This window comes from Centropristis striata, chromosome 19 (genome assembly GCF_030273125.1).
Source record: "Centropristis striata isolate RG_2023a ecotype Rhode Island chromosome 19, C.striata_1.0, whole genome shotgun sequence".
Taxonomy (NCBI): Eukaryota; Metazoa; Chordata; class Actinopteri; order Perciformes; family Serranidae; genus Centropristis; species Centropristis striata.
In genome coordinates, this window is record NC_081535.1 from 14,223,367 (window position 1) to 14,242,801 (window position 19,435).

General features: G+C 41.2%; 1 protein-coding gene across 1 annotated transcript in view; it reads right to left on the reverse strand.

Moving 5' to 3' along the window:
• Positions 1–19,435, reverse strand: part of unc5cb (unc-5 netrin receptor Cb) — a 131,226-nt gene that overhangs the window by 57,991 nt on the left and 53,800 nt on the right. The window contains exon 2 of the mRNA XM_059357462.1: positions 3,033–3,263. Within this exon, the coding sequence (XP_059213445.1) occupies positions 3,033–3,263 (231 nt within the window). The remainder of the gene's footprint in view (positions 1–3,032; positions 3,264–19,435) is intronic.

Below are 19,435 nucleotides of genomic sequence, written 5' to 3' on the forward strand. Positions count from 1 at the left end.
GGATGCTTTATCAAACATGTCACTGTTGTTTGAGGGATGTCCTGAATATCATATTTTGGGCTTTGGAGCTCATAGTGCATAATAGTGTATAGTGTCCATATATAGTGCATGCTTCATAATAATAAAAAAATAAATAATAATAATAATTCCTGCTGGATAATTATATTAATAATAATAATACATAGATAGATACATGTGGTTTTCATAAAAGTGAAACATCCATTGCACAACTATACTATAGTTGTAAAGCCCTCCAAAACCACTACTGCATTTAAAGTACCAAACAAACAAACAAACAACTGCACAATGATGTTGCAAACATGTCAAACATCTGGATATAGATGCAGTGGGTGCAGTCTGCAGCCTAAATTTACATCATCAGTCACAGTTTCTGTCCTCACCCTCTTTCCATCTCTTGCACTCTCTTAATCTCATTATCTCTCCTTTGGTCTTATTTTCATAAGATCATAAGTGCTCACCAACATGAAAGTGAGACACAGAGACAGGACAAGAGAGAGAGAGAGAGAGAGAGAGAGAGAGAGAGAGAGAGAGAGAGAGAGAGAGAGAGAGAGAGAGAGAGAGAGAGAGAGAGAGAGAGAGAGAGAGAGAGAGAGAGAGAGAGAGAGAGAGAGGAGGGAGGAGAGCAGGGCAAGGAGGGAGGGAGAGATCCAATTTCTTCAGGCTACACTATCAGTGGTATTGACCAGGCTGGCCAGTTTCTATCGGTGCTCCTTTTCTGTCAATCTGGGGAAATCAGAGAGCAATGGAGTGGGCTGAGGCTGTGTGTGTGTGTGTGTGTGTGTGTGTGTGTGTGTGTGTGTGCATGTGTGGGGCGCAAGGGCATAAATGAATGAATATCAGTGCAGTAAATAGCCCGTGGATATGGCTGTGGAGAGTGGGTGCGTGTGTGATGTGTGGGTTGTTTTCCATGTTGATGCTTTTAGCACAAAACCTTGTGACACAAAGGCTAAGAGCCACTGATACCTTCGCCCCCTTCTTTGTCATAATCATAGCCATGAAACACATCCTCAGATCTGTGTATTTTTCCTGAAGCACACTAGGTCAGAATGAAAGGATTTCAGGTTGGGATTCAGGTTGTTTTTCCAATACTCCTTTTATACTTGTGCAGGCTGTAACACTTTTTGTATCTGCTTTTGTATCTTGTAACAATGATGTGTTTTTTATATTGTTCAGGAAACAGCATCTTTCTGAAACACTTCAGATACAACATGCAACAGAACGCTTGCTGGTCCTTAAAGTGTATATAAGTGTGTGCTTACATGCCTAAACATTCAAATTTAGGTGAAGGAGCAGCTGTCTGTCTGTGTGTGAGCATGCAGACGTGTGTGTGTGTGTGTGTGTGTGTGTGTGTGTGTGTGTGTGTGTGTGTGTGTGTGTGTGTGTGTGTGTGTGGCAAAACAGTGGGATGAAAAGGGTAAATGCGATGTGATTGGTACCTGTGGGCGACAGAAAGAACTCAATTTCCAATACAGCAGCTGAATGCAGCCAATCAGTGCTGGGCTGTTGTGTGTAATGGCTCTGGTGCCTTCGGGGGCTGAATTCTGTTGAAAACAACCCTGCTGGAGCTTCACTTCCTTTACTTCCTCTAGATGCGTACAAACATGTACATAAACAAACACACATACACACACTCACACTACACACCCAAAGGCACACACACCACAAGTTGTGATGCCAGTATGGCAAAAAAAAAGAGGAAGTTCTCCTCATTCAGATGCTCCAAATTCAGCCTTTTTTGCAGATAAAGTGATGCCACTCGCTGATTAAATAAACTGGCCTCTAAGATTGATACGCAGTGGTGTGTATGTACGCACATTTGTTTGTTTTGAGCAACCACACCTCCTACAAAATATGATTATGCCTCTAATTTGCTACCTGAAAAATGATGTCGGGCAATGCTTGTGCCAGTCCAGTAAATGTGATCTACTTATACCACACATGAGTCATAGAGTGGAAGTCGGGGGGATTGTTTGAGCAGACAATGCAATGATCTTTCACTGGTTTCTAAAAACATATGCATAAACATACGACTTATTTCTTAGATTTCAGCAGCTGGCTCCAGCAGCTGTGTGTACTGTTACTTATTTTTTAAGTTGGGTTGCAAAGAGGAAACTAAGTGATACTTTGAAAATAGTTAATTTGATATTAAATCTGTCTAAATGTTTGGCTGCACCAGGAAGATGTAAGATTTATCTTGGCTACTCTGGTGTAAAGTTTGAAACTATCCAAAATTCTGTCTCAGAAACTGAGGATTCACTCACAGTATAGTGGCCAGTGGAAGTAGTATTCAGATCCTTTACTTAAATAAAAAGTAAAAGTACTGATGCCACACTATGAATATTACTCCACTACAAGTAAAAGTCCTGCATTCAAAACTTACTTAAGTAAAAGTAAAAAATATCAACATCAAAATGTACTTAAAGTAACAAAAGTGTAAGTATAAACGATTGTTTTAATATATTCTAAATATATTATTAGATTTTTTTATGTTTTGATGCATTTATGTAAGTAGCATTTTAATTTTGTAAGGGGAACATGTTTACTACTTAATATACTTTTATAAGATTTAATTGAAAAAATTAAATGTCAAATCACTTTAAATTCATCTTGTTTTTTATGTTAAATCTCGACCTGAAAAGCAACTGAAGCTGTCAGCAAAATGTAGTGGAGTAAAAAGCAAAATATTTGCCTCAAAATGTAGTAGAGTAGATGTATAAAGTTACATAAAATTTAAATACTCAAGTATAGTACACATACCTCAAACTTTAAACTGTAAATTTAATTAGTTACATTGTACCAATGATAGTGACCAATCTTTGAAAAGTACTACACAAGCCAGTGCAGTGTTTAAGATTAATCTTTCTTTGTTATATTGATTTAAAAAAATATCAATCAGTGCAGCTATAATGTCACCAAAAACCCAATTACACTTGTAAAATACGAATATATGCTTTTTTCGGAAACTTTAGGTTCACACTACAATGTGTTTGTTGCTGATTCGTTTTACTGACCGGAGTTCTCGTCAACTCGCTCCTCCACGGTGTGCTCCTTCTGGTGAACCCACTCGCTGTTGCACTTGAAGTAGATCTGGGTGGCGGGCGTGGCCTTGCAGTACAGGTTGACCGGCTTGTTCTTGACAATGTAGGCCTCCTCCGGTTCCATCAAAAACACAGGCAGCGGCTCAGGGGGGTCTGAAGGGAAGGTTTCCGGCAGATCGCCGAGACCGATGAAGTCATCGTCAACTGTGAAGAGAGAGATGGCGAGAAGATGGAGGAAGGGAGGGAAAGATGAAAGGAGGGAGAACAGAGGCAGAAAGAGGGAGAAAGAATGGGTTGGAAGGGAAAGGAGAGCAGACAAGAGACAGTGGGACAGTGTATTATAACCACAGTCTTTGCATGGGATTATCCATTCGCACAGCACACAGTGAAATCCCTATCATTTGATATTTTGGAATGTTTACACAAGTGTATTTTAGAGCGCAGGAAATTCTGGGATTCCTCGCAGGCAATAAGGCTGCATGGATTTACAGAAACCGGGCCTTGCTTGGTCTAACCACAAGCAGCTACTGCTGAGAAACGAGAGAGAGGCAGAGCCAATAATGAGAAGCAGAGTTCAGAGGTTGACTCTGAGGAACTGAAGTTATAAGCTGATCTCTCTCTGTCTCCAATTTTCTCTCTTGCTCTCTTTGCTTTTGTCTCTCTCTGTCACACACACACACTAGCTCACAGACAAATGCACGCATGCACACACACACACACACACATGCAGCAGATCTAATGACCTCAGGCTTTTGGCCCAGTTTGTGCCATTCCTCGGATACTTCTGCAGTAGACAGATAAGCTTCCCTGTAATTACAACTCCCTTTCATCTCCCTGTCTTAAATCACATACACACAACTGCGTGTGTACGCGCGCTAGCTCACACACAAACACGAGCAAAATGCTCACAGTGCCACAAAACATTGCAAGCACACAAATATATGGGCATACACGCCCACGAGCGAGCACGGCTAACTTTCTAACTCTTTGAAGAGAGGAGGATGAAGCCTATTCGCCACCCCATTTGTCACCTCCAGAACTGTTCTATTCTTACCATCGAACCGGTAGACATCAATTATTCACAAGTGTGAAAGAAAGAAGGCAGAGTAATAGAGCCACAGATACAGTGGGAAACAGAAGGTGAGGGAGAGTGGGAGACAGAGAGAGAGAGAGAGACAGAGACAGAGAGAGAGAGAGAGAGAGAGAGAGAGAGAGAGAGAGAGAGAGAGCGAGAGCGAGAGAGAGAGAGAGAGAGAGAGAGAGAGCGAGAGAGAGAGAGAGAGAGAGAGAGAGAGGATACAACAGAGAGAGACGGTGAAAGTAACTCAGCCAGACAGACATAGATTGAGACATCGAAATGGAGTTGGGCCGACAGACAGAAACATAGCACAGGAGAACAGAAACAGGAAGGCAGACTGTTCGGATAACAAAAGAGTTTATCAGCCCATCAGTAATTCTTCCATGTCCTTCTATCTCCCCGCCTCCCTGTCCTGTGTGGACACGCTGGAGCCTTGTTGTCTGACAGAGGTTGCCTCCTGGATGCTCTGGGAGCACTAAATAATGTCTCGGCTGAGCAGATATCTCCCCACGATGTCTCTCTAATGTTATCTCTCCCTCCATACCTGCCACAGATTGAAGTTGATTGCTGGGAAATGAAAGGGCAGAGGGGAGCCAATCAGAAAATGACCAAAGCCGTCCTCAGCGTGAGGGAGGAGGGTTTGTGTACTGTTATGAAAGTGTTTGTGGGTAAGATGCTCAGGCATGTTGGTCTCTGGACCACGAAAGGTAAAGTGCTACGTAGCTGTTCCACAAAGTTTTGTCTGGTGACAAATCAATGTGAGGGTAGAGGGGAGGTGGAGGGCACAACCCACCCAAGGTTTTTTACCTGGAAGGCTGGAGTTTGTGTCAAGTTGTTGAAAGTTATGGCTGAAAATTGTGTTTTTATAGCCTGACCGTGATCTTTTTACCTAACCTTAACCAAGTAATTTTGGAGCCTAAAGTTAAAAAGTGTTTCAAACAGAGATCATGAGATAAGACCATTGTTTTCTTCAATTTCTTGTTCATTTGTAATGCCTGGTACAACTAAAGGTACATTTGTTTGGACAAATATAATGACAACAACAAAAATAGCTCATAAAAGTTTAATTTAACAGCAGATATCTAGCCATTTTCCATTGATTTGTTGATAATGATTTTGGTTATCATCAAGAAAAATAATGGAAAATGCCTAGATATCAGCTCAAAATTAAACTCCTGTGAGCTATTTTTGTTATTATCATTATATTTTCCCAAACAAATGTACCTTTAGTTCTACCGGACATTAAATGAACAAGAAAGCAATGAGAAAACAAGGGTGGTCTAATAGTTTTCTCCATGACTGTATAACTGGTAAAAAGCTACAGTTGCAAACTTTCATAGTACTATATTTTTTGTCATGTGTTGAAAACTGTCACTATATATTGACAGTAGTGCACCAGACAGATAATCTGTGAAAAAAAAATCATGTTCCTCTGCCTCCTCCAGTTGCAAGAACCCACCGTGCCAAAACAAAAGCAACAAATCAGAGCAGAGGAGTCTGGAACGCTGCTGTCAATCATGCCAACGACTGCTCGTGAACTGCGGTCAAACTGTCAGCACCGATCAGTAAATGAATAAAGATTCTGTTACTGCATTCCCTATTTTTCACCTCAACTGTATTCAGGGACACATTTTAGTGCATTGTTTAGCTGTAAAATGAAAAACTTTGTGACCAGGCGTCATTTTGAAAACAGTCGATCAATGTTCTCAGCAGAGAGAGGAGGTGGAGAGCTGTCAAGAGGAGGTCTCACTCTACTTCAAATTCTGGCTCTTTTTTTTGCCACTGTGATTGTCACATGTCACATTTTGTAGGATATCATATGAAATGCAGTTCAAAAGTGTTCATAAGAAATCATACGTTTAAGAGAATACGTTGGCTGGGGAGTTCTCTAAGTGTGTTTGTAAGTGTGTGACTCGGTCTCATCAGAAAGTTCCAACTTCTCTCTCTCTTTGGCTCCTAATCAGCAGTTAATTGAGCAGTGGCAGTAAAACCTCAAGTGACCTCTGACCTTGAAGAGCAACCACCTCCTCCACAGTTTGTGTTAGTGCAACGAAGTGCTGGAACAAGATCATTAGCTGTTTTGATCAACTTTAATCTTTTGCTGTCCAAACAAGAAACTTTGAAACACTGTCAAGCTTTTCATCCTTTATGTGCTTATGAAGGTGATGACTCTTTAATGTAGAAGTCTATTTCAGCAGACCCGCGCTTAGTCTGTTCTTTTCTGCTCCGTAGTCCTGAGTCCACCCACATCCTCAGCCAGGGGACCCTGACCCAGAAACAGGCAAAGAGAGCCAAGGAAACTCATTAAAGATTGTGTTAGCCTTCTTTCACCCTCCATTCCCATTATCTCTCCATCTCTCTCTCCCTCCTGGCTCCCTCGCTCTGTCGAACTGTGAGGCAGAGAGATCTGAAACAGCCATGAAAGCAGCGCTCCCTTACACACAGAGAGAGACGCGCGCCTCACATGCTCACACGCACATACACCCACGCAAAGTATTAATGCGCACGGAGGCGCACGCACAAAGTCGCTCACAGATATTCGAATTCATCAACTTCCTCAGTGCGAGAAATAATAAATTCAAGTGAATGGAACTAGCCCTCCAGTGAAAAATCAGCCCAGAAATGAAAAAAAAGACACCACATGACAAAATGAAAGACCCTCACTCCTTCCAATCACACCACCAAGCCACCCACCCACCCCGAAAACCCAACACCCAGCATCCCAGCACCTCCCTCCTCCCTCCCTGGTGAACAGAATACTGAGAGCAACAAGAAAGCTCAAAGAGAAACATTACTTTTTCTGGCTCCCTCTCCCACTGTCTACATTCATATGCAATGAGAAGACAGTTCATGATAAAATTGTTTGGAGCTTTCAGCATGTTCGTGATGATGCAATCTTTGTGGATACACAGCTACCGTGTGCATAATCACAAATGCTAATAGTCAAGAACATATTGCAATACTTGTACAGATCAAATATGCATTTCTTCTCCTCTTTCTTTGGCGCCACATCCCTTTAATAGGAGCATTAATATGGCATGCCTCCACTGTTTGATATGCAATATGGATTTTCCCAAGCATTTGTAATTCTGTGGCTTGATTTTAATCAGAAAATTTGCCTCCATATTGAGTGTTTAAAATTTAATGAAATATGTCCTCGCAGCACTTTTATTCAAATTTTATTTTGCTCTGTAATTGGGGTGAATTTTCCTAATTCATATTGTAAGTCTTATTAGTGAATATTTTAAGACTCAAATTGAATATTAGTTGAATTTTATATCAGTCCCACATCCCAACTACAAAAAGTTTTTTAAGATAAATGAGCTGCGGATTGACCTCAAAATAAAGTTAATAGATGGATGGAATTTGTCTTCTCGTACTGTGAATGAATTCATCAGGTAGAGGGCAAAAACGGTTTGAGAAAGAACAATTTAAAGGAGGATAAGAACAAATCCAATTAATCCAAGCTTAGCAAGTGGGAGTAAAGAGAGGTATGAGAGGGTCTTGGCAGCCAGCTCCTCTTTGGCTTGAGTCAACTCCAATAGCTGTGGGAGTGGAGTAATATTAAGGGATGATTACATTTTGGACATGAGAAAATCAAAGTCAAACCTCAACACTGGCACAGCTATATATCAAAGCTCCGTCTCAGAGATAAGATGCACACCAAGCTTTGAAAGAAATGTGCACATCTTGAGCTAAAAAAAGAGTCTCTGTGTTACATAAATACATAAACTGTTGCATTGAGAAGTGCACAACACCCACACCAAACACAGGCACACAGAAATTCACATCAAATGAATGAGGAAGCACTTTGGTGTATTCAGTATCTGGTAAACAGCTTGCCAAGACCCAAACGACCTGTCCAATTAGCCAGAGTCCAAGTTTCCCTTCAGTATGCTCCTTATTTCTTCCACAAGTTTGTATTGACAGGATTTCCCTTTACCGTTGTCTGGGTGACCATCATCTCACTGAATCTTAGACACAACAGGGGCTTAATGACTAGCTCACATCAATAGTTTCCATTAGAAATGAGCAGCGCTTGGCTGTATAAAGATTCATCCAGCAAATCCAGTTCAAGTATACCTTAAAATGAACTACAGCAATACAAGCTGAAGCATTATTACTCCTCATCACTGCAATCAGTAAACCACTGTTACTGGGCTATCAACCTTAGTCACATTAATGAGGTCTATTGTGCTGAGGACAGTGAAAACTGATGACATCCACAAAACATTAAACATCGAGGCAGTGTCCGCGCTGCAATGACTTGGGCTTCAACTGCTCCTCTATTGCTTTTCCACTAATGCACTTTAGACCATAAATGCTGCAGTAATTTTACATTTTGGTGACACGTGTCAACAGTAGGCAGAGTTCATTTCTTCATGAAAGATGTGCAGTGCAAGAAATTTGCCAATGCAAGATCTACATATCTGTATACTTTTCGAGCAAAAATAGTATTTAGGGCACACAAGATCATTATGTACCAGGGCTGTAGTCAAGGCCAATTCAGTTGAGTCCAAGTCAAGTTCAAGATCAGATCCAGACGAGTCCGACTCAAAACCAAGTCCAATGCTGTGGCATACTTCTGTGCCAATTGAGACACACAGTTTCTATTTTTTGTATGGATAAATGAAGTGCACTCTGAGAACCAGGATGTTGCCATTACAATGGTCAAAAAGTTTAATGTGGAATACTGCACACAACTTTGCTACATAGTGGAAGAGTAAGGACCACCAACCTATTTCAACCTTGTGAAAATGGCACATGAGGAAGCTGCAGCGGTCACAACTGAAGCTGCAAACTCTAAATTATACACATTTAGATTATACATTGTTTTTTTCCCACTTATGATATTAATGGGTAGACATTTTATTGTTTTTTTTATCCATGTGTTAATCTGTGTTGTGACACTGCAGATATGGTCCACCATTAAATCATCCAATACCACTACAAACGATACCTAAAATTTCTAACCCGATCTCTTCAATCTGCGTACAAATACCACAACTTTACACTCTATTACGTGCAATGCATGCACCAAAATCCAATTTTGAATACATGTAATACAGTATACACAGTGTTTGGTTGCATGACATCAACATGTTATTTTATACAAATGTAATGATTTCGTTGCATTTAGGTTACAAAACTACTTCTCTATGGTCAGAGCAAAAAAGTTCCTGCTTTATAAAAGATAGGTTAAAGAGTAAAATAAATGCATTTAAATACCGGAAATAGTGTAGTTACGAGGACCACATAACTGGAAGTGGCATAGTTTAGTGGATCATATTTTTCCATCATTTAGGTGCTTTATACTCTGTCTCTGCATTATTTATAATTACTACGGCCACTAGAGGGCGTCACTAACTCCAAACGTAAACATGGGGAAAGTATTGGCGTATCAAATGCACGCAAAATTGGATTATGGATTATGACAAATGCTTTAAATGCATTTCAAAGTGTAAAGTTGTGTTATTTGTATGCAGGTTGAATCTGTTGGCCTAAGAATTTCGTGGAGATAGAGAAAAATAGAAACAGTTAGATGCACATACAAATGCATTCCCTCAAATTCATACACATATACACTAGGCACTCTGTGTATGCTATATATACCATATATACAGTGCTATAGTGGTTCTCCCACTTGTTTTCCTGTACTGTATGCCTATGCTATATCTGTGAGACTGTATTTCTTCCACCATATATTGTATGTGAGTGTCTGCGATAACAGCTTTTGAATGCAGGGTTCTGACACCACTGTGCAAGATAAGCTCTCTCTATTCTATCTGTACTCACGTAGATTTATTGTCCCAAGGAAAGCACTGTATCAGTGGGGCCAATGTTTCCCTTCAATCAGGGGAGAGTCAAGCATGAACGAGGATGAACACTGGCATAAATCTTCTCCCTCTTCATTCCTGCTTTACTCCTATTTATCCTCTTCACCCTCCTCGCTGTCCCCCCTCGCCTTCTCGCTTTCACTTTTCTTTCCACTAGCCCTTCTCATCATTCTTATATACATTCCCAGATAGAGAAAAAGATCGGTAAGTGGCTGGCCAGATAGGTAGACAACGGGGAGTTTTACTAGCCAGTGTTTTGCTGTGCCGCAATGGCGGAGGACAAGAGGTGGTTTGCAGTTGAGTGGTCAAGCAGAATAATAAACCACTCAGCTGTCATGTCAATTGAAGCAGGATAAATAGACTGTCAATCAGATCTACCTATAAATGTGCTTTGAGCACACCTACCCATTATATTGAGTGAACATAAATCAATGGTAACGACCTCTCCGAGTCAATACTTGTTAGTATTGGACCCATACATCCCAGTGGCTTAAATCAATATGTATGGCTGTTGTTTTAAAAGCAAAATCCTTTAGAGGCTCTATGAGAAACAGGCAGCTCAGGCTTCCTTCCACTCTAATGTCTCTTTCCAGCCAAGTGCTTTATATACACTAATGTGTCTACACACATTGTCTGCAGGGCCCCATCTAACGCTTGGCTGCAGCAGGTATTTATTGATTGCTGTTTGGGGCCACTGACCCCTCCCTCGCCCTGTCCTATCTGAGCCACTCTGCTGGGGCGTGCTAAGCACACTCATATTTCATCTCTGGGGGAATCCTGCCATCGCACGACCTAGCAAGGGAGGAGAAGTCGAGAAAAACAAGCCGACAGTCCTTAAAGTTAAAAGTCAGGTGGCTCAAACATTAACCTCCCAATCAGTTCACAGCTCATAGTCATTCCACTGCAGGCCAGAATCACAATGACCTGGAGAGAGCCCTTGCACACTAAAGCCGCCAAATAAACTAAATGAATAATTCAATCAGAGCATTATGGAGCAGACCAATTCATGGGTCTTATCTTTACCAGAGTATGAGATGTAATTGGAAAAATGAATCTGCACACAAATTGATTTAGCCCACTGCGGTAAAGTGCAAACACGCAGCTGAACAGACGGCCGTCGTAGAACTGAGGAGTGGGCCTGGAGATAAGCATTTTAAATCTATCTATTGAGAAATGGACATTCACGCGATAAACCGTATGCTGTGTTGCCCCGGCCCCCCCTTTATCCATCTCCTGTGGTGACTTTAGGTTATTAAAAGGACAGAAAAGAGGAGAAGCTCATATAAAAATAAAATACTGTAGTAAAAGCAGCCATTAAGGTAATCAATTTCAGAGCACACCAGCATTTCTCTTCTCCCGCCTTTGCGCGGTCGGTCATGTCTTTCTCATTGGGGGTGTTTACATGTTCTCTCTGGTCCTTATCCCTGACCTTCACTCGGTCCTCTCTGGCTGCACTCTGGCAGGAGGCAGCTGGTGGTTGCCAGGGTCATGCTAGGCCTTGGCCACTGTCTGTCCAGTCACATCACAGCGCCAGAAAGGCAAGGTCAAAACATCATGATAATTAAGGTTCATCATTTTCATTTTTTAACCAATTATCACCCACCCAATGCTTAGGAGTTTAAAGTCCCTCTCCAGGCAAATTTTGAAGTATATGAAAATTATCTGTTGCTATTCTTTTGTTTTTAATTTTTTTACTACATAAAAAGTAAAAAATCATGGAGAAATTCGGGATCTAGCATGCACCGTCTCCATTACTGCTGCTTGTGCTAGGTTGACTGATAGCAGAGCAGTGCAAGCTGGGTGCAGCTTGTGATCTGCAAAGGTATAGTGTCGCAATTGGAACATTTGAATGATAAAAGTTTGCACAGATACAAGCCAGTACAGTCAAGGTGAGACATTTTAAGGGACATAAGAAAGACACATTTTTGAGTCGAGTGGGACATTGATTTTTTTTCTGGCTTTGGGTCAGATGGAGAATGGAGAAAACTGGGTAGAAAATGGCAATGAGCTGCAAAAAATGTGCGTAATTCCATGTAAGCAAAAGATCCATAAATGAAAAAGTGACTGCTTTGGATATGGCATTTTTAAAATCAGATTTTGTACTATTGATTTTTTAAAATCCAATGTTCCCCCGTTAACTGATATTCAAAATAAACACAGACAAATCTGCATTCTTTAAATTAAAAGAAAATGAGTCCTATTGACATTCAGATAACCTGAGGTGAGCAGACACATTCTTCAATCGATGACTAGCAGAGAGGAAGCAAGCCAGAGAACACCGTAGAGAGATTTGAAAGACTAGGATATGGGTGACTGGTCTTTGTGAAAAAGGACAAAAAGCACAGAAGTTGGTTTCACATCAATACTATTTGTTCAACTGGTTAAAATATACAAGAGGAAGACATTTAAAATGTGTGAGGACCAGTGTGGGTCTTTCATCTCACATGAGCAAAGGTCACATTGCTTTGATGCACAAGCAAGTAATTATCACTGGCAATCACAAAGCTGTTTTCCATTTCTTTCATTTAGTCTTCTATACTGAGATTGTGTATTTGTGTGCACACTGTTTAGTTGTCTATCCTTAAAGTGGCTATTAATTAAAAGTTTTTTAATGCATGACCAAGTAAAATCTTTTATCTATTCATTTTCATTTTGGAATCTCATTATTTCATGCTCTTATTCACAATCTAACAATCTCTGTTTTTCTGCCGCTTGTCTAAATGTTTTCTTGCTCACTCTCCAGCAGTTACCCTTTTTTCAACGTCCTCCCTGCACTGTATATTCCCACCTTCTCCACCAACCCCTCCCATCCCCCCCATTTGCTCCCTCCTGGATGAAAAGCCATTTTGGTGGTTGATTGGAGAATGATGCTGCTACTTAGAGAGTCACTCCATCAGCACCGAGGGAGGAGAGGAGAGCGCAAGGAGAGAGAGAGAAAAGCTCAGGAGGAGTAGTGGCTCCCTGGGGCGCTGTAGCTGTGATGGGTGAGCTGTCAAACGCCCCATTGTCCAAATTACCCAGCAAGCACCATGTCACCACCCGGGACTAATTTACGGTGCAGTGCGGTGCGGCGCAGACATCGCTCTCTGAGTAGAGTCCGCCGGAGAGACAAGAGAGGGAAAGGGGTGCACGGGAGGAGCGGGGGGTCCGAACTAACACCTTCCAAAGAGGTAGAACAGGGCGTCAAACACAGACAGTCCCGATACAAACCCCAATTAACTTCATGCCGGTCTTGTGCTTGCTGACTTTATGCTTCAAGGCCTCAATGACAGGTGTCAATATGAATATGTGTCATGCCCCCGTGCCTCCCGGCCCACCCACTGCTTGCAAAACACACACATCCACTGATGCACAAACACTTTAATACAGTTTTAAAGCAGCCACTGCATACAGAAGCCTCTTGCTTGACTTCACATGCAGCCATAACGACTGGTCCTTTTAGCACAAACTGGCATGACCACTCACTTGTCACATGTCACACCCCTGGGTGCCCTAAATCCAGACAGGGCCATCACCCTATACCCCATACCGACCAGCGGGTCCGTGGAGTGGAGCGGTTCTTGTCAGAGGAGATGCGTCGTACTCTCTGACCCCTCACTGTGCCCAATGGTTTGATGCGATGCCTCTACTTTGGCTAATTGGCCCAAAGCAACGGGCAGCCCCATTCTGCCACCAGTGAAAGGCCAAAGGATCAGAATGCTAAGCATACAAACAGAAAGCTGATGACAGGAACACAAATTCATCTCATCAAAAAATGCACAACAAGCTGCATGAGGATAATACTAACATCATAAACTCCAGGAAATTTCTGTAAAAAAAAATAAAAAACAGATGCCCCCCCCCCCCAAAAAAGACACAGAGATGTGAGAAAGGTTCCTTCAAATTTAACATCTAACATCAAAATCACATCTCCTGGGAGAAAAGTGGCCTGAAGAAACAAGGAGGAAGCATTTTCTAGCCAAACAAGAACTCAAAACGGTTTACCTGGTTCTAGCATGAGAGCTAGAGTACTGCAAAAATGTTTTATATTGAAGTGTCTGATTTGAACCAACACTGGAAGTGACAAAGAAAAACAGTCAAAGAGACAGCGGGGAAAATGTCTCTTGGCACTGATTACGCCATTCACAAACTGCAAGCCCTGTGCAAAGTGGAGGAGGGCTAAATATAAAAAAGCAAACTAACGGTAACCAATTCATTTTCTGTGTCGAATTTCAACCTTCAATGACAAAAAAAAGCATCCACACTCTCAATTCAGTCAATCAAATTACAGCCCTGAAAGGGACAATCTGCCAATCTACTTAACATCTAACATACACAAGGCTGCAGAGATGTGAATAAAGTACAAGTTTAAAGTGCTTTCTTTCAGTATTTTCATTGTGTATATTATTATTAATATTGAAGCATGCAAACATACCAGTTCTAAGGATTTGTAATGCTAAATAAAAAACATCTTAAAAGTAAAGTGGAGACACTAGGTGAATAGTGTACTGTTTTTTCTGAAATTAAAATAAATATGCGAATGATGCTGATGTGCATTCATTTCCAGAACAGAAATCTGAACGGATCAAGCCAGGTTCAAAACTCACATATTGCTTAGGGAATTTTGGATCTCTCTTTTTACCACTCCATATATCAGAAGATACTGTCAACAGCCATAACAGTAACACATTTTAGGAATAAAATGTTACATTAAATCAGAGTATGAATGAAATATGAGAAAAACACCAGTAAAAGCCATCAGAATTTATGAAACTGGGAAGTTATGTGTACATAAGTGCTACTAAATTTCTGACATTTCTGGCTCAGGGAATGAGATAAAATTGAAAAATGGCCTTTAAAGATATGTATTCTACAATTCTATATGTTTTTAAAAATACTACAGGTTAATAGGGACACACTCTAACCAACAGGTGATTAGTTGATTATATTTATTTAAAAAAAAAAAAAAAAAGGTGTTTTGCTTGTAGAGTCTTGCCTTGAAGGATTGGTTCACATTTTTAACATGTTTATATTTACATGTTTATTTCTCCTCCAGCCTTGCCTTGCTGTATGGAAATTGGTAATTTACACAAATGTGTTTGTTTTGTACTAAGGTATACTTGAAATAAAAAAGTGAATCCATCCTTTAAGAGAATGATCATCTACCATTCTTTAATCTGATTTTTGTGTGCAACTTACATTTACTTTTAATCAAAAGTTTGAATGCAGGAGTTTTTCCTTGATGTACAAAGCAGTGACACCAGCAGAGGAAAAAGCACATACTACAGTGTGTTTAATATTAGATCTTTTCTGACACCAGGGAAAGGCTATGTGTGACATGCATGTGTACATGTCCTGCTGATGACCATGATAATTGTCAGTCCAAATGACAGCAAGAAAAGCCCATTATCCAGTCAGTCCATTCCAGCATGTTCTCCATACAAGAATGGCATTATGCAGAGGAGAGTGTGCCACCCCCTACACATGTACACACACTTCTCACACATATATCCCGAAGCACTCAAATGTCCAACCCTCCTCACACACACAAAAAAAAAAATCCCTGGCAGCACTTTATCTGAAGGACACTACACACTGGAAGTGTGTCAGAATGTGTGAGACACAGTCCCCAGAGCGCAGTCTATTCTCCATGTCTGTCACTGAATCTGGCTGCCTGCTTAATCTCCTGAGACACCCACACACACACACACACATACATATACAGCCTCCATACTCACATCATCCTCCTAAATCTCATTCTCACCATCTCGTCAATCAAATTGCAAGGTGGGAAACTACAAAAAGGCATATATAGTGCTCTCAGAAGTTCTCCTTTTTCTTTAAATGTTCTCTCTTGAGAATCCTCTGCTATGTCCCCAACCCTGCTGCAGAGCTGAATACAGGAACCTGCACCCATCTACTAAAGACCTCCAATCTGATGGGAAATGAGAAGATCAGGATTTACTGTACGGCGTAATACACCAAACATGGGTGTATGCCCTAATGCAGGCTTTGACGGTGTAACTGTGGGTGTGTGTATGTGGGGATGAGGTATGGGTTTGCATGTGTGTACATGTGTCTGTGTGTGATGGCTGAATTAATGTGACAAGGCAGATGTAATGCAGAATCATAAATCTTAGCCTCAGGATCAGTAGAGGGAGAGCAGGAGGTGATATATTAAAGGGCACACACACACACACACACCGCCGTTATGATGCTGATAATAAAAACAAGACCCCTGCTGCAATAGGCAGCTAATAGACATGACTCTATATCTGGCCCTGAGGGTTATGACATGCACGCACATACACACACATGCACGTGGCACCGCAAGTACACAAAAAAACACAAACTCTATCCGCTTTTCCAGCAATTTATTATGCCGCTTTGAGCCCAACAGCTCAAGTGTTAGATATGGCTGTAATGCTGTTAAAATCTTAATACTGTTACACAAGCTTGCTGTTGTACAACATGCTAATTCTTTACTTACTGTGTAGAGCACATTGGATGGGGCTCTGAAATAAACATGACAGCATTTCTGTTGAGAATACTGTAGCAAAAACACAGATGAAGCTAGTCAAAGCACCCTGACCAGCTGATCAGCAATCAGATTGTTTCTCAACAGACTGCTCAACATACTCTAACAGCTGTCTTTGTCAAATCACATGGTATTTCACTGTAAATGCATTACTAATGCATTTTATTATACCTCCATAGACCTGATTGTTGTTTCTAATTATGATTCCATACTATAAATGCTTATCTATGTAAATTTACCTTCATTTTAAATGGATTCAATGGATTTTCTATGGATTTTGGTACACGCATTATAATGCTTTGATGCTGCTTTGCACACATACAGTAAGCTGGTTTAGCTCCAGACACATTTTCCCATGAATTAAAGCAATAATTAATGTAACTCCTCATATAGTATCTGCACTCCTGAGAACACTTGGTATTCATCTCACATTCACAATCATAAAAATACATCTTATAGCATCTTTCCAACTGCAGCATACCTGTTCTTTCACATAGGTGCATTAAAGAGTATTTCCCTCGTAGGATACTTTATGGTGCACTGTGAATACTGAGCTGACTCAGATCAGAGAGGGCAGCACAGGAATTTAGCAGCAATCACAAACATATTTGGCTGCCTCACAATAGTCTTGTGGTGAAGAATTTTCCCCTTGTTTTTCGATAGCACCGCTGATTCTTCGTGCATGTTTATTCAAGGGTAGCCAGGATGCTTGCTGGGCTTATGCCTAAAATGAAAAAGGGCTTTGTAAGCATTTAGGGGGAATTGCAACATGCTGGTTGCTGCACATAAGATACAGTAGGTACATGTATAACTGCAGTGGGGAGCTGGCTTTGTTGTGTTGTACCAAGACTCTTCGGCTAAATCAGGACGTTCCTTGCACTTGGTTTACCTGGGGGCCTCCCTTAAGTCTGAAACCCTTCTTTAGTTTTTTCGAGAACAGAAACTCCTCAACAAAATTACAAGTCCTGTAGCTCAAAATAGGACTGGACAACGTGGAGAATAACAAATATCAAGGTTCTTTTTATTCTTGATATCGATTTTCTCGGCTTGACTACTGGTGCTTTTACAAGATATTTACACACTGAGATTTTTGATAAAAAATAATAATCCTCAGTAATGACTAAGTGAGTAAAGGCAAAGAATAGAACAGCTGGAACAGTTAAGAAAATGACTTCATTTTACTGTAATGCAGCCATTAAAACCAAGATAAGACAATTTAAGACGATAATCAGTCTCATATCACAGCATGAATGTAATATCGATATATTGCCCAGCCTTTCCACAATACTGTATGTGTGCCGGATTTGGCAAATTAACATTTCGGGCTTGTTATACTGGCTTCAACAGGAACAACAAAAAAGCTGTTGTCTCAGTCCATTTCACACAGTTCCCTTTCCCATGTAATATTGGCTTGTAGAGGAATGACAACATAGCTGCTATTACACATTGGATTGGGTATCACATTCGCATTGGCTCTTATACAGTACACTACACCATATCCAGCTTGGACCATCGATTGCATCCTCACTAAGCCAAATATCTCTGTGATATCACTGCCCTGCCTGCCTTCGGCTTCAATGCTTGCTTGTTTGGATGAGAGAGGAGCTTCCAGAAAACAGCTCGGCTGACAAATGTATAGTAATTGTGCCTTTATGGTGTAATAAACACTGGACAAAGCGGACATATGAGGGTATTGTCTCCACACATAACCACAGATATTGTCACCGTGACCCTGTCCAAACACGGTATCAGAGCATCAGATATATCCGGACTGTTTCTATATCCGGCTGAGATAGATGTCAGATCAAACCTAGGACAGAGAGCATCTGAAATATATCTTGATTGACCATTTATGATCAGATTCTGCTGCCCTGCTAACATTTAATTCTTTTCTGTAGGGAGATAATTTATATCGATGCTGGTTTGAACTACCAAAAATAGCACTCAGAAACAGAAAAAAACAAAAAAAGTTGAAAACTAAAGTATGCCGTTACAAATCAGAGTGACAGCGAGAGAGAAACAAGATGAAAACTTGCCTCCGGTAAAGACTTTTGTTTTTGTGTTTGGGAGCTTTGTCTTGCTGTGCGAGCACTGCTGCAAAGATGAGGCCATTTTTCATTTGTGGCCCATGCATTCCAGAATAAGGCCCAAGTGATCAGATCCTGACTTGTTCTTATTGCATTTTCTTTGCGTTTATATTTAGAGACACAAACATACAGACGAGTGTCACAAGAAAAACCTTAATAAATGAGTGGAAATACATAGGAAATGCAAATACTTCCATGGAGGGGACAAGAGCTCAGACGTTATTGCCAATATATCCAAAGAACCTATTATACAGTATACACAATGTTGTCATATTGATTCATTGTCCGACACCTAATAGGCACAGAGAAACACTCCCTCACATTGGTTTCACATGCACGCACACATGAGGACATACACACGCACGTACAAACCTCACACCTGTTAATGGATGTGTTAAGAGGCAAAAACACTTGGTGGGATGGAGGGCAGTTGGTGTGTGTTTGTTTTGTGTGAGTGTGAGTGTGGGGGGTGACTGCATTAGGGAATCACACATCCAGCTCCACTCACCAGGGGACTTCTGTCAGCCTGTGATTTTGCCATGTACCCCTCCCAGCTCTCTCCCTCCTCTGCTGCTCACTGCTGAAATAGGTCAACCACGTATAATAGAGGGGCAATGAGGAGCAAGTATGTGCCCCCCGCCTCCATCCTCCACCCTCCACCCCACCCAGCCCCCCACTGCCAGCTACCTCTACCGTCCAGAAACAGAAAGCAAGCCACGGCCCCCCATGGACACACAGGGGCTGGCTGAGGAGAGACACAGGCAGAGCCAGCCACAACATTCCGACCTTCCAGCCACAACAGCCATTTACACAGCCACGCATGAACAGAGCGGACTCCAGCGTCTCGTACGGAACGA